The sequence below is a fragment of the Leuciscus leuciscus genome (assembly GCF_965113295.1).
Source record: "Leuciscus leuciscus genome assembly, chromosome: 1".
NCBI lineage: Eukaryota > Metazoa > Chordata > Actinopteri > Cypriniformes > Leuciscidae > Leuciscus > Leuciscus leuciscus.
The window spans coordinates 53,322,210-53,335,775 of NC_138725.1; the positions used below are offsets into that span (position 1 = coordinate 53,322,210).

Below are 13,566 nucleotides of genomic sequence, written 5' to 3' on the forward strand. Positions count from 1 at the left end.
TACTTTTTACCATTTATTTGGAGTAAATAGATACTTTTCTTATTCAGGTGCATACAATGAATTCATGTAAAAACAGTTGTTTATTTCTGTTTAAAATGTTAAAAGCGTGTCCGTCGGTCGCTGCTGAATGGAGACTCTGTTGATTGGCATCTGTGACCGACAGTTCCGTCGCACTCAGTGGTGAGAGCCCTCGTAACCGGTGGGCAGAGCGTTTGTATGAGAGTTGTGGAAGAGGGAGTGATTCCCATCACCCCAGGGCCATGGCTGAGAAAGAAAGATGATGCTATTTGAAAAAAGAATTCATGTCTAATTTTGATATGCCGTTGAAGGCATCAACATTTTATTTAGTCAGTACAGGGATCAGAGAGAAGTCACATCATGCATAGCCTACTTTGAAAAAACAAAACAAGAATGTAGGCACCTTGGTTCGAATGCGGAGGTGTGGGTATGGCACAAACTCCGGGTTTTCATGGGAATGGGCCTGCATCTTCATGTAAACGTTTGCCATGCAGACACTCACACCTGGCAGGGCCAATACGAAGGACAGGATCTTCCAGGTCCTTGCTGTGTTTGATTCAAATCATTAATCTCATTTAATGTTGATGAGCATAATTTAACAAAATGATCACTGAATATTGTGCAATGTTTTTGTTTCAATAATATGATCTGATTTTGTGTCAGTATTTCTGACTTCCGTGTGGAATTTAATGACCTGAAATGACTTTGTTTTAATTTATAGATAAAGATTAATATAACACATGAAGCCATCTCAAACCTCCTCCTTCGTGGCTCCCTTGCGACGCAGCCGCGAGAGCCCGACGGGCCACCATAGCAGTGGGTGACATCGCCATTTCTGAAGCAAAGACAGTAAGCAAGACTTTATTTTTTTTATACTTACAGAGAAGCTATCAATCTCGGGGTCGGTAATATATTTTATGCCTTATTTTTTACCAAAACTGCACTTATTTGATTGAAAATGAAGGAAAAACAGTAATGTTTTGAAATATTGGTACACTTTAAAATGCATGTTTTCTAGTCAGGCCGTATGTACTCTTTCCCCGCCAGCGTTTTTGTAAAAGACTACATCTAGTTTGGATTCAGAATGATAGATGGAGTAGATCAAGTCTATCAACACCCCTAATGCTTGCACAGTCCCATAACTCGTCCTGGGTCGACGTTTCATTCAGTAACATTAGGCACTTCACTTTATGTGATGTTTGTTTAATGTTGGTGATTGCACTATTTTTCAAATGCATATATGCATTGTGGCAAACATTTTCTTATTGAAAACAGTTGTGCTGCTTAATAATTTTTTTCTTTTGGAAACTGTGATCCTTCCCCCCCCCCCACCCCCCCAAGATTCTTTGATAAATAGAAAGTTCAAAAGAACAGCACTTATTTGAAACTGAAATATTTTGTAACATAATGAACGAATGTTGTCTTGAATGTACTGTCACTTGGGGTAAGTCAATTTAATGCATCCTTGCTGGATAGAAGTATTCATTTCTTAACTTTTTATATATAGTATAAAACATTCACAATATTACAGATAAAAAAAGTGATAAAGATTATTTTATCTTTAAAGTCAAATGTAACAATTTTGTACTTGTTCACAAAACCATGAAATGTCAACAGTCGTGGCCAAAATCGTACAGTGTGAAAATGGCTTATGTCTCAGTGATATTTGTTAACATAAATCTTTATAGAGCCTTCATCAAAAAGTTGAAAACGGAAGCACTGCAAAAAATGTTAGCTCATTTAGCCTACTGGGGTTTTGAACAGTAGTTAAAAGCGAAGGTGATGAAAAAGTCTAAGGTCAAATAATGACCAACATGAATATCCATTACATTCATGTAAACTTTGTATGGTCTCTTTATACAATTAGAAGAGAATGTTACATACATGTTCTTCTACAATGCTGTCTGAAATTAATGAGTGAATTGAATAAATAAATAAATACCTTTAGATAGTTTCACATATTAGCCAGGCTGCGGCCTGTTGCTTATCTCGTCCCTTTTAAAACCTCTGCAGTTTTTCCTGTCCTTCATCACTGAATGCTATTTGATATCTTTACTCCCCTTAAAACTTTGCATATGTAGCATTAAATGAAAAATCTGTCATACATTTAGATTCGATTATTTTGATCAGCCTCATGTCCCGTGTACAAGGACAAACAAGCTCTCAGCCGTGGGTCATGTGTTGCTTTACTGCTGTTAAAAGAATGAAATGCTCCTCCAATACTGTTAATATTTAATGCCAACAGTACAAAGCAGCTAAAACGATACATCTAATGCAAAGGACACTTACGTTCTCGTCTTTCAAAGAGGGTGGTCAGGTGTTTTTGTTCTTTGTTCCTCACTTGTTTGCCACTTTCTCTTTCTACACCTCTGTCTGTTTGTCCTTTGGTCTGTCCTGGCCTAAAAGCACAAGACTCCTCCCTGCTGAAATCTGTCTGTCTGCCAAGAATCATGAAGTTTATATTTGGTCAAGTGCATGGGTAGATCTGTAATGGAGAGATAGAGGGAGCTGTGAGTAGTCTATAAGTGACAGGCTACAGAAGAAAACACAAACTGTTTTTCATTGTATTTGTAGGACTATGTCAGCTCACAGGTATAGGTTTGGATGTATGAATATGTAGACAAGACAAGCACAAGTAGTTAAAGTAAGGAATTGTAGCTGTCAGTTGACAGCTAGAGGAGTTGGGTTACTTTCTTCGTGTGTGTGTGTGTACGTGACTCAGTGACCGTAAGTGACCTTATGTCACCTCACTCTTTCCGTTTTTCTCTTTTTGTTTCTACATGTTCATTAGCCTACTACACTTCTCTTTTGACAAACGGTTTAGTTCAACTTCCGCGGTTCTGACGCCTCAGCCACCAAAGCGTGAATTTACGAGTCCCACTTCTGTCGTGACTGCCTACTTATGAATATGAATAGGCTTGTTTGAGATGAGCAAAATCTGCGCAGAACCGATCACCGCGAGATGCATGCCGGTTAAAAATGTGTCCGAGTGCGGCCCGACTTGCTCTGATGTCATGCTGACGTACCGTACGTATGTCAAAAAAACTGATCAAAAGCATGATGGCAAACGACTTTCTGACGACACAGCTCATTGGTTTAAACAACTGTGATGTATAGTTCTCTTTTGAAATGTTTGATTTTAAAACTCTGAAATCATGTTTTTATGTGTATAAATTATGTGTGAGTATTCCCAAACTATCTGACAGTGTGATGGGTTATTTGATTGTTGTCATATAAAAAAACAAAACAAAAAAACATGTCTGTAGGCTAGGCTAATTCAAGTAAAATGATTGATAAACACGTCTTTGGTTTGTAATTAAATAACAAGTACTTTGGAGGTCTTGTTCATTATATTTATTTTCATATAAAAGCAACAGAACTTAAATTAGGCTACATCCAGTTTATTAGCAACACCGTGCATGAGCGTGAATCCCGCGATATCCGCCTTTGATCTCAGGTGTCTGATCCACTGCGAGAAGTTCAGTTCATGAACGGACGTCTTGCCTGCACTTTTCACTCCTCCACTCACTGCAGCCTCAAACAAACAAGCCTAATTATTTTGTGTGACTGGAGTCACTGGACGTTGGGGAGTGGTCGTAAGTAATGTCAGCAAGTCCTTATTAATATTCATGAGTTCAAAACGTGGTTTGCTAATTTCGCTAGAAACAAATGTTTGGGCATTTAAATAGCCTACATTTAAATAAATTTAAATGCCATGACAGACAGAAAAAAATAGGAAACAACGTGCAATACGTTTATGATTATTTATTAAAACGAATTTGAAAATTAACACGTTTTAAACGTGTATGTCTAAAAAAATGTCTAGATAAATGGCTAGGCTATTTAATGCAATTATATACGCCATAATTGTAGAACCCTACGTTCTATTTTGTATTTCAGATTATTTATTCCTTCATTTATTTTGTATACTCAAATTATTTAGTGGTTCTCCTTTGTTGTGTTGTACCAGCTATGTAACTTTTAAGTTCGGATCATTTTTATGTTCTCATAAAACAATGAGCCAGTAGCTATATGTAAAAAACGTACATGTCACAAGGTGGCGCTGTAAGTCTTGCGTTGCTGGCAGCTGTATCACAACAATGAGAATCATCTTACAAATATTGTAGGCCTAATTGTTAGATGTATTGTCCTATAGTAGCTTATTAGAATTATTAACAAATGTAATATAACATATTATCATACATAATCTATCTGTAATTTTTTTTCTATAGTTTGGAAATTGGTGCTTACACTGAGTGTTTATCCTTGGCCATGTGACTGATATTTGCTACCCCTTCCCTTCCCTTCCCTTTTTTTTTTTTTTTTTTTGCGCTTAAAGCTGGATTACTGGTCTTGATTGTTTTTTAAAAATTATTATTCAGTGGTCCCTGATTTAAATCCTCTTGCCATCTGAATAATATAAGTTACTTTCCTTTGTGAGCTTGCTTGTAGCCTACTTCAAAAAGGAAAAGGCCCTTCTGTTGTTCTAAAGATAGTCTTGCTCATCATAGCATAGGAATTCATTCATAGGAGTTTCAATTGATAATTTCTCCCACTTTGTGAATGTACTTTTGCACCTCTTTTGTTATTTCAGGGCTGTTTGAAATTGTGTTCTGGCTATATTTTCAATGAGTTTGTGTGAATTTGCCCACCATAAACCAAGAATAGGATCTTAACATTTCCTAATGTTGACTCTTCAACTCAAAGACATGTTGTTTGATCAAGAGCATGACCTTTAGAAATGTTCCATGCATACAAATGGCGCTTTGGATACAGGCACTGACTAAAATACAACTATCAAAACATGGCAGCTTTGTGATAATGAAAAAAAACTAGCTGTGAAATGTTTATCTATCAGAATAATCATATAATATTTAAGCCTATTGGTAGATGATCCTATATGTTCTTGTATATGTGCATGAATAAGTGTGAAAATCATGTGCATATTTTTCTTTCAAACTTGCCTTGCTTAAAAGCATCAGTGTGTATAACCTAAATGTGTGAATCTCACTCTGGAGTCGTCTGCACATCGCTGTCTGCACAACTTCCATTTCCATGTTTGCAATACAAACAGACATCAGTGCCAGGCATGAAGTCATCCTGCAGTCCAGGCCGGGATAGAGCAGCCGGGCATTGAGGATATTCGTCTGAGCGTCTGTTCCCTTGTTTTTGTGGGCAGAATCGCCGTCTTGCTGCATGCACACACAGATGCAGAGAGAAGCTTGTAAAAAGCGCGTTTTAACACAAGTGAGAAATATCCGCACGAGTAGCAGCATTTGATTGCTATGCGAGTTTGAAGAGCCATTTTGCAAGTTCATATGGAAAACAACTTTTCTTTCTCTTTCATTCTCTGGGTTAATCTAGCATACACCTGTTTCTGTAAACTTGGCACAATTTTGAGTCTTAGGAGACATGTAGACTCAACACAGTTGAATATGTGTATAAACAGAGTAGTAAAGATTTCTTTGGTTTTGACTAGATCCACAGTAAAAACTACAGAAATCTTTAACCATGAAACTGGTCAGAAACATGACGCTATATCATCGCTGGCACATGCAGCCACCCTCAGAGGAGGCCGTGGTCAGTGTCTTCAGAGGATGAATGTAACTAATATCTGCTCTGAAAGGTATTTACGAGACTCTTTTTCACTGCCTTCCTCCTCTTTTTAAATATTTTCACACCCACTCTGTTTTCACCTACTGGTCATGCACGTTTCATTTCCAGTCTGTTTGGCTGCACATGCTGTGATAAAGGAAATCAACATCGTTATGTGGTCAGTAGTTGTTAAGGTGGGATGGAGGATTCCTGTGTGTAATGGGCATTGTCATAGGACCGTCTGGCAGACAGATTGGCAGAGGAAAAGAAACAGGGATCAAAACATTCAAGTGATGATGGGATGGGAAGGAAAGGGATACTGAAAGACAGGGCTATAAAGTGATATGTGCTGTGTCCTGGAATGTTTTGTTTTTTAAAAGAAATGAATACTTTCATTTAGCAAGCATGCATTAAATTGATCAAAAGTGACAGTAAAGACATTTATGATGATATAAAAGAATGCTTTCTATTCATCAAAGAATCTAAATAATCATGGTTTGCACAAAAGCAGCACAGCTGTTTTGAACATTGATCATAATGAGAAATTTTTTTGAGCAGCAAATCATCAGATTAGAATGATTTCTGAAGGATCATGTGACACTGAAGTCTGGAGTAATGATGCTGAAAATTCAGCTTTGATATCAAAGGAATCAATTCTTAAAATATATTACAATAGAAAACGGTTATTCTAAATTGTAAAACGTTATTATATTGCAGTTTTTACTGTATTTTGAGCAAATAAATGCAGCCTTTGTGAGTAAGAGACTTCTTTCAAAAACATAAAAAATTATTTCTTACCGCAAACTTTTGAATGATAGTATGTACAATCACCTAAAGGATTATTAGGAACACCTGTTCAATTTCTGATTAATGCAATTATCTAATTAACCAATCACATGGCAGTTGCTTCAATGCATTTAGGGGTGTGGTCCTGGTCAAGACAATCTCCTGAACTCCAAACTGAATGTCAGAATGGGAAAGAAAGGTGATTTAAGCAATTTTGAGCGTGGCATGGTTGTTGGTGCCAGACGGGCCGGTCTGAGTATTTCACAATCTGCTCAGTTACTGGGATTTTCATGCACAACCATTTCTAGGGTTTACAAAGAATGGTGTGAAAAGGGAAAAACATCCAGTATGCGGCAGTCCTGTGGGCGAAAATGCCTTGTTGATGCTAGTGGTCAGAGGAGAATGGGCCGACTGATTCAAGCTGATAGAAGAGCAACTTTGACTGAAATAACCACTCGTTACAACCGAGGTATGCAGCAAAGCATTTGTGAAGCCACAACACGCACAACCTTGAGGCGGATGGGCTACAACAGCAGAAGACCCCACCGGGTACCACTCATCTCCACTACAAATAGGAAAAAGAGGCTACAATTTGCACGAGCTCACCAAAATTGGACAGTTGAAGACTGGAAAAAAGTTGCCTGGTCTGATGAGTCTCGATTTCTGTTGAGACATTCAGATGGTAGAGTCAGAATTTGGCGTAAACAGAATGAGAACATGGATCCATCATACCTTGTTACCACTGTGCAGGCTGGTGGTGGTGGTGTAATGGTGTGGGGGATGTTTTCTTGGCACACTTTAGGCCCCTTAGTGCCAATTGGGCATCGTTTAAATGCCACGGCCTACCTGAGCATTGTTTCTGACCATGTCCATCCCTTTATGACCACCATGTACCCATCCTCTGATGGCTACTTCCAGCAGGATAATGCCCCATGTCACAAAGCTCGAATCATTTCAAATTGGTTTCTTGAACATGACAATGAGTTCACTGTACTAAAATGGCCCCCACAGTCACCAGATCTCAACCCAATAGAGCATCTTTGGGATGTGGTGGAACGGGAGCTTCGTGCCCTGGATGTGCATCCCACAAATCTCCATCAACTGCAAGATGCTATCCTATCAATATGGGCCAACATTTCTAAAGAATGCTTTCAGCACCTTGTTGAATCAATGCCACGTAGAATTAAGGCAGTTCTGAAGGCAAAAGGGGGTCAAACACAGTATTAGTATGGTGTTCCTAATAATCCTTTAGGTGAGTGTATATCAACTATATCATCTAAAAATCACGTCAGGAATCTCGGTGTGATTCTGGAGTCAGACCTTAGTTTCAGTAGTCATGTCAAAGCAATAACTAAATCATAATACTATCATCTGAAAAATATTGCTTTGTTTCCATACAAGACTTAGAGAAACTTGTTCATGCTTTCATCACCAGCAGGATGGATTATTGTAATGAACTCCTCACTGGCCTTCCCAAAAAGACCATAAGACAGGTGCCGCTCATACAGAACGCTGCTGCCTGAAAATATGAACATATCACACCAGTCCTCAGGTCTTTACACTGGCTTCTAGTCCCAATTACATTTAGGGTTGATTTTAAAGTATTATTATTACTGGTCTATAAATCACTCAATGGCCTATGGACCTCAATATATTGCATATATGCTCACCGAATATAAACCTAACAGATCACTCAGATCATTAGGATCACATCAGCTAGAAATACCATTGGTTCACTCAAAGCCCAAAAGGAGAGTCTGCTTTTAGCTATTATGCCAGCCGCAGCTGAACCAGCTTCCAGAAGAGATCCTACAGTAGTCACATTCAAATCCAGACTCAAAACACTTCTGTTTAGCTGTGCATTGAATGAGCACTGTGCCACTGTTCGTCCGACTGCACTGTATTTTATTTCCTTTTTTTTCTAAACTCTTTTAATATATTTTATCACCTTTTTTTATTTCTTTTGATTATTTTAATTCCTTCTATATAAAACACTTAGAATTACCATAGTGTATGAAATGTGCTATATAAATAAACTTGCTTTGCCTTGCCTATATGATCTGAGGACATGTATATGACAGGATCTTGAGACTTAATGAAAAGAAAAATGTTTTAAACATTTTGTTGAGTCCTTTCACGATAATGTAAAATCACATAATTAGCTTTTTGTCTGTCCTTGACCTCATTCTCCCTCTTTCTTGCTGTCTCATTTCTCTGTATGTTTTGGAGCAGGACAGGACTGTGCTTGTCTGTTTTTACTAAAGGCGTCTTGCTGTAGACTCTTGAACAAATCTTTAACGTGGAAGAATGCACCACTAATATTGTCCCTGTCTGACTGTCAGCAGGATACTGGAAAGCAGGAATAGAAGTCCTACATGTCTGTCTGTCTGTCTGTCTATCGTTATATCTGTCTTTCTGTCTGTCTGTCTCTCTGTCGTCCGTCTATTGTTCTATCTGTCTTATCTATCTATCTATCTATCTATCTATCTATCTATCTATCTATCTATCTATCTGTCTGTCTGTCTGTCTGTCTCTCTGTCTGTCAGTCATTCTGTCTATTGCTCTATCTATCTATCTCTCTGTGCAGTCAGTCGTATCTATCTATCTATCTATCTATCTATCTATCTGTGCTGTCAGTTGTATCTATCTATCTGTCAGTCAGTCGTATCTCTATCTATCTATCTATCTATCTGTCTGTCTGTCTGTCTGTCTCTCTGTCTGTCAGTCATTCTGTCTATTGCTCTATCTATCTATCTCTCTGTGCAGTCAGTCGTATCTATCTATCTATCTATCTATCTATCTATCTATCTATCTGTGCTGTCAGTTGTATCTATCTATCTGTCAGTCAGTCGTATCTCTATCTATCTATCTATCTATCTATCTATCTATCTATCTATCTGTGCAGTCATTTGTATCTCTATCTATCTATCTATCTATCTATCTATCTATCTATCTGTCAGTCAGTCGTATCTCTATCTATCTATCTATCTATCTATCTATCTATCTGTGCTGTCAGTTGTATCTATCTGTCTGTCAGTCAGTCGTATCTCTATCTATCTATCTATCTATCTATCTGTGCAGTCATTTGTATCTCTATCTATCTATCTATCTATCTGTGCTGTCAGTTGTATCTATCTATCTATCTGTCAGTCAGTCGTATCTCTATCTATCTATCTGTCTGTCTGTCTGTCTGTCTGTCAGTCATTCTGTCTATTGCTCTATCTATCTATCTATCTATCTGTGCAGTCAGTCGTATCTATCTATCTATCTATCTATCTATCTATCTATCTATCTATCTATGCAGTCATTTGTATCTATCTATCTATCTGTCAGTCAGTCGTATCTCTATCTATCTATCTATCTATCTGTCAGTCGTATCTCTATCTATCTATCTATCTATCTATCTGTGCTGTCAGTCGTATCTATCTATCTATCTATCTATCTATCTATCTGTGCTGTCAGTTGTATCTATCTATCTGTCAGTCAGTCAGTCGTATCTCTATCTATCTATCTATCTGTCAGTCAGTCGTATCTCTATCTATCTATCTATCTATCTATCTGTCAGTCAGTCGTATCTCTATCTATCTATCTATCTATCTATCTATCTATCTGTCAGTCAGTCAGTCGTATCTCTATCTATCTATCTATCTATCTATCTATCTATCTGTCAGTCAGTCGTATCTCTATCTATCTATCTATCTATCTATCTGTGCTGTCAGTCGTATCTATCTATCTATCTATCTATCTATCTATCTATCTGTCAGTCAGTCGTATCTCTATCTATCTATCTATCTATCTGTGCTGTCAGTCGTATCTATCTATCTATCTATCTATCTGTCAGTCAGTCAGTCGTATCTCTATCTATCTATCTATCTATCTATCTATCTATCTATCTATCTATCTATCTATCTGTCAGTCAGTCGTATCTCTATCTATCTATCTATCTGTGCTGTCAGTCGTATCTATCTATCTATCTATCTATCTATCTATCTATCTATCTATCTATCTATCTATCTATCTATCTATCTATCTATCTATCTATCTATCTATCTATCTATCTATCTATCTATCTATCGTCTATCTATCGTCTATCTGTCTGTTGGTCATTCTATTTACCATTCTGTATTCACTGCAAATTTCTTTTTGAACTGTACACCATAAAAAAATTAAATAATTCTGAATAGTATTCCAGTGATAGCAAATTAAAAAACTTATTTTTTATTTTTATAAAACTGTATAAAACAATGTCTAAAAACATGGCTTCATTGGGCCCTAAACTTCAGATAAACTCACTTTTACCATATCATTTGACAAACAAGTATAACTAAGTTGATATGAGGGCCAAAGTGTAAAAAAAACTCCACCATGTTTCTGTGGTTCTGTGTGTGTTCCCACCGTTTATGCTACACTCTGTGGAGCGAAACGCTAACAGCCCCACCATCACAGGTGCAGGCAGAGTGACTGCCATACCTGTAGGCTAAAAACATGGAGCGCTGTGCCACAGAAATACTAGGTGTGTGTAGAGTTACACTGCAAAAGTGTGTTATGCAACATGAGCACAGAAGACTGTTGCAGTGCAGTAAAAGTGATAAACACACGAAAGCGTTGTCATTTACACCAAAACACACATTCTTACAAATACATGCGAAAGCTTTTACAGAGAATGAATCTGTCAGTGATTATTTATCTTCACCTCTTCTGTGGTGGTGGCACACTGTCAAACTCCTGCGGGCCTCAAACTGTGTGTGAGGTATATTTAAAAATGGTAAATTTGCTTATTAATGGGTCTGACACCAGCTATCAGGTATTATCCTGTGGTATAGTATGTGTTCCAAACTTCTGGGTGGCTTGTGGTTAGTGTCTGGGTGTCCGTTTAAGTGGACAATAGAGCCCAAAGATTCCCAGCAACATCAGGCCTGTCTCTCTCTATATCTATATTAGGGTTGTGTACTATAATCTCTGTAACTCCATTTGAATCTTCCTTTGTTTGTAACTTTAACAACATAACAGTTGTTTCATCATGATCAGCTGACGTTTTAGTTTGTGCACTGACTGCAAAGAAATCTGTTTAATAAACATGACACATGGCACACTGGTTGTGCACAAGCTTGCAGCTCATTAGCGCTTTTTAAAAAAAAATCTAGGCTGCATCCGAAATCGCATAGTCTCTTGAGTAGGTCATTATTTTGAATAAGTAATTATTACTTAACGACTGCTAAAGAAGTACGTTCTATATAGGATGCATGTGTGTAGTATGAATCTAATCTGGACATACCATATACATAATGGGACATACTACAGTCGCCATGTTGTCATAATCATGTGACCTACCAGCGTCAGTTACTTCACTTCCATTCACAAATCCTCTCCCATGGCCTCATGGGATAGTAAAGGGTCCATCAAATGCACACTTCATAATCTCACCGTAAGAAGAAGGTCATCCGTTTACTTTTTGCCTACTCTTTAATGACTACAGTGAATTCAGACAAACTAGCCTACTTTTGTCACATATTGTTTTTTTTTTTTTTTGCCTATGTAGGGTGCAATTTCAGATGCAGTCCTAGTGTCTACAGGCAATGTGAGTGGAATGACACAATATTTAAAGGTATAATCCAACCAAAAAAATGAACATTTTGTTATTATTTACTCACCCTCATGCATGTCCCTCCAAATTTATATGCATTTCTTTCTTTCTGCAGAACACAAAGAAATATATTTTGAAGAATGTTTTATTTTTTTAAACCAAAGCGGTTTGGCAACCAACATTATTTAAAACATTTTCTTTTATGTTCCACAAAACAAAGAAAGTCAGAGTAAATAAGTGACAGAATGAGTAAATAATGAAAGGATTATAATTTTGGGGTAAATTACCCCTTTAGTAAGTTGTAAAAATGGTTGGTTTTAAATGATTTATCTTTTTTAATTAATATCATTAAAAATGTAACATATTTCTAATATTTCCATTGCTTTATCCATCATTTTGGAATTATTATTTTATAAAAACAAAAAATGCTGAGCACAGCGCTATGCGTTTTGGGATTTTGGCCTTCGATCGTGTCAGGACTGCTGTCTAAATCTATTTTAAAAAGCCCATAAATAAATAATGAGCAATATTAAATGTCAGTTATTAAAGTATAACTGTACAAAATTAACTGCATGAAAGTGTTTTCCAGAGTGAAAGCCAAGTTAATATTGTCCAAACAAACATATTGAGAGCTTAATGAGCATATTCATCATTCATCACACTTTTTTCGTATAGTACGAAGTCAGCACAAACACATAGACGACCAGACAGGGCACTCACATAAACAGGTGTAAGATTGGAGATAGATGGATGGACGGATGGTGAAAAAGCCATTAGTCTAGTTCTACACCTGTTTATGTGTGCATTCTGCCTGATGGGTGTCTGTGTTTACTGCTAAACATTATAAAACAAATAGATTGTTCAGCGAAAAGGGTGAGTGGAAAGTGTGAACCTGGCTAGTGTTTTACTCAGAGCATGTTCTACGTTCAGTGCAAGATGGTTCTTCATGCCTTTTGAAAACAAAAAGGCGTAAAAGAACGAATGCAGACAGAAAACGTCAAAAGTCGAAATAAACTGCTGATGATGTTATGGTGGTGATGTTATTGCTGTTCAAATATGACTTCACTGGACTGAGTCTCTGCCAGTGACTGTCCTCTCGTGAAAAACAAACTTTTATAAATGCTTAATGTGGAACTCGGCATCTCCACATCCTACACTGGTTCGTATTATTCCCCTGACATATTTACAAAGCTTCACTAGCAGGATATTTACACGGTTTGTAATTAAAACAAAGTCGCACAAATTTACAGAAAACTAGCCTGTCTGGACTCGAGGTAAACCTTTTAACCTTATCCACAACAGAGTCCCTGTCCTTCCTCCATTGGGCTGTTTTCATCACAGGACACGGACTGTTAATAATTTAGACTAACTCATTAGACAAATGCCTGCTTAGAAAACAGAACACTATGAAAGCCTATTTTTTTTTCTGAATCTTTGCCAACAGGAGCTACAACTGCAGTGACTCATATGGTGTTTTTACTGCTATAAATCATGGCACTTGATTTTCAGTGTGAGGTGGAGCCCTGTCTTGAATGTCAGGCCATGTGTTTAAGCAGACTGACCTAAAGTAATCGTTTGATTCA

The 13,566-nt window shown here is 37.3% G+C and overlaps 2 protein-coding genes across 2 annotated transcripts in view; one reads left to right on the forward strand and one right to left on the reverse strand.

Annotated features, from left to right (window-relative positions):
* Positions 1–2,485, reverse strand: cox6a2 (cytochrome c oxidase subunit 6A2). Its single transcript, XM_082143632.1, has 4 exons — positions 2,308–2,485; positions 776–853; positions 422–564; positions 1–264 (listed from the first exon to the last, which is right to left on the reverse strand). The coding sequence occupies exons 1-4, from the start codon at positions 2,468–2,470 to the stop codon at positions 175–177; spliced, it is 474 nt and encodes a 157-aa protein (XP_081999758.1). The 5' UTR covers positions 2,471–2,485; the 3' UTR covers positions 1–174.
* Positions 2,486–2,769: 284 nt separating this feature from the next.
* LOC309478870 (uncharacterized protein) overlaps positions 2,770–13,566 on the forward strand; it is a 28,287-nt gene continuing 17,490 nt past the window's right edge. The window contains exon 1 of the mRNA XM_082142654.1: positions 2,770–3,614. Within this exon, the coding sequence (XP_081998780.1) occupies positions 3,506–3,614 (109 nt within the window). The 5' untranslated portion in view covers positions 2,770–3,505. The remainder of the gene's footprint in view (positions 3,615–13,566) is intronic.

What these genes read in the sequence shown, in the direction of transcription:
- cox6a2 (XM_082143632.1), bottom strand. Translation starts at nt 2,470, where the DNA reads ATGATTCTTGGCAGACAGACAGATTTCAGCAGGGAGGAGTCTTGTGCT. An exon ending in CCTCTTTGAAAGACGAGAAC is followed by an intron (nt 854 to 2,307) that starts GTAAGTGTCCTT and finishes TCTTTGCTTCAG; the next exon opens with AAATGGCGATGTCACCCACT. An exon ending in AGGGAGCCACGAAGGAGGAG is followed by an intron (nt 565 to 775) that starts GTTTGAGATGGC and finishes AATCAAACACAG; the next exon opens with CAAGGACCTGGAAGATCCTG.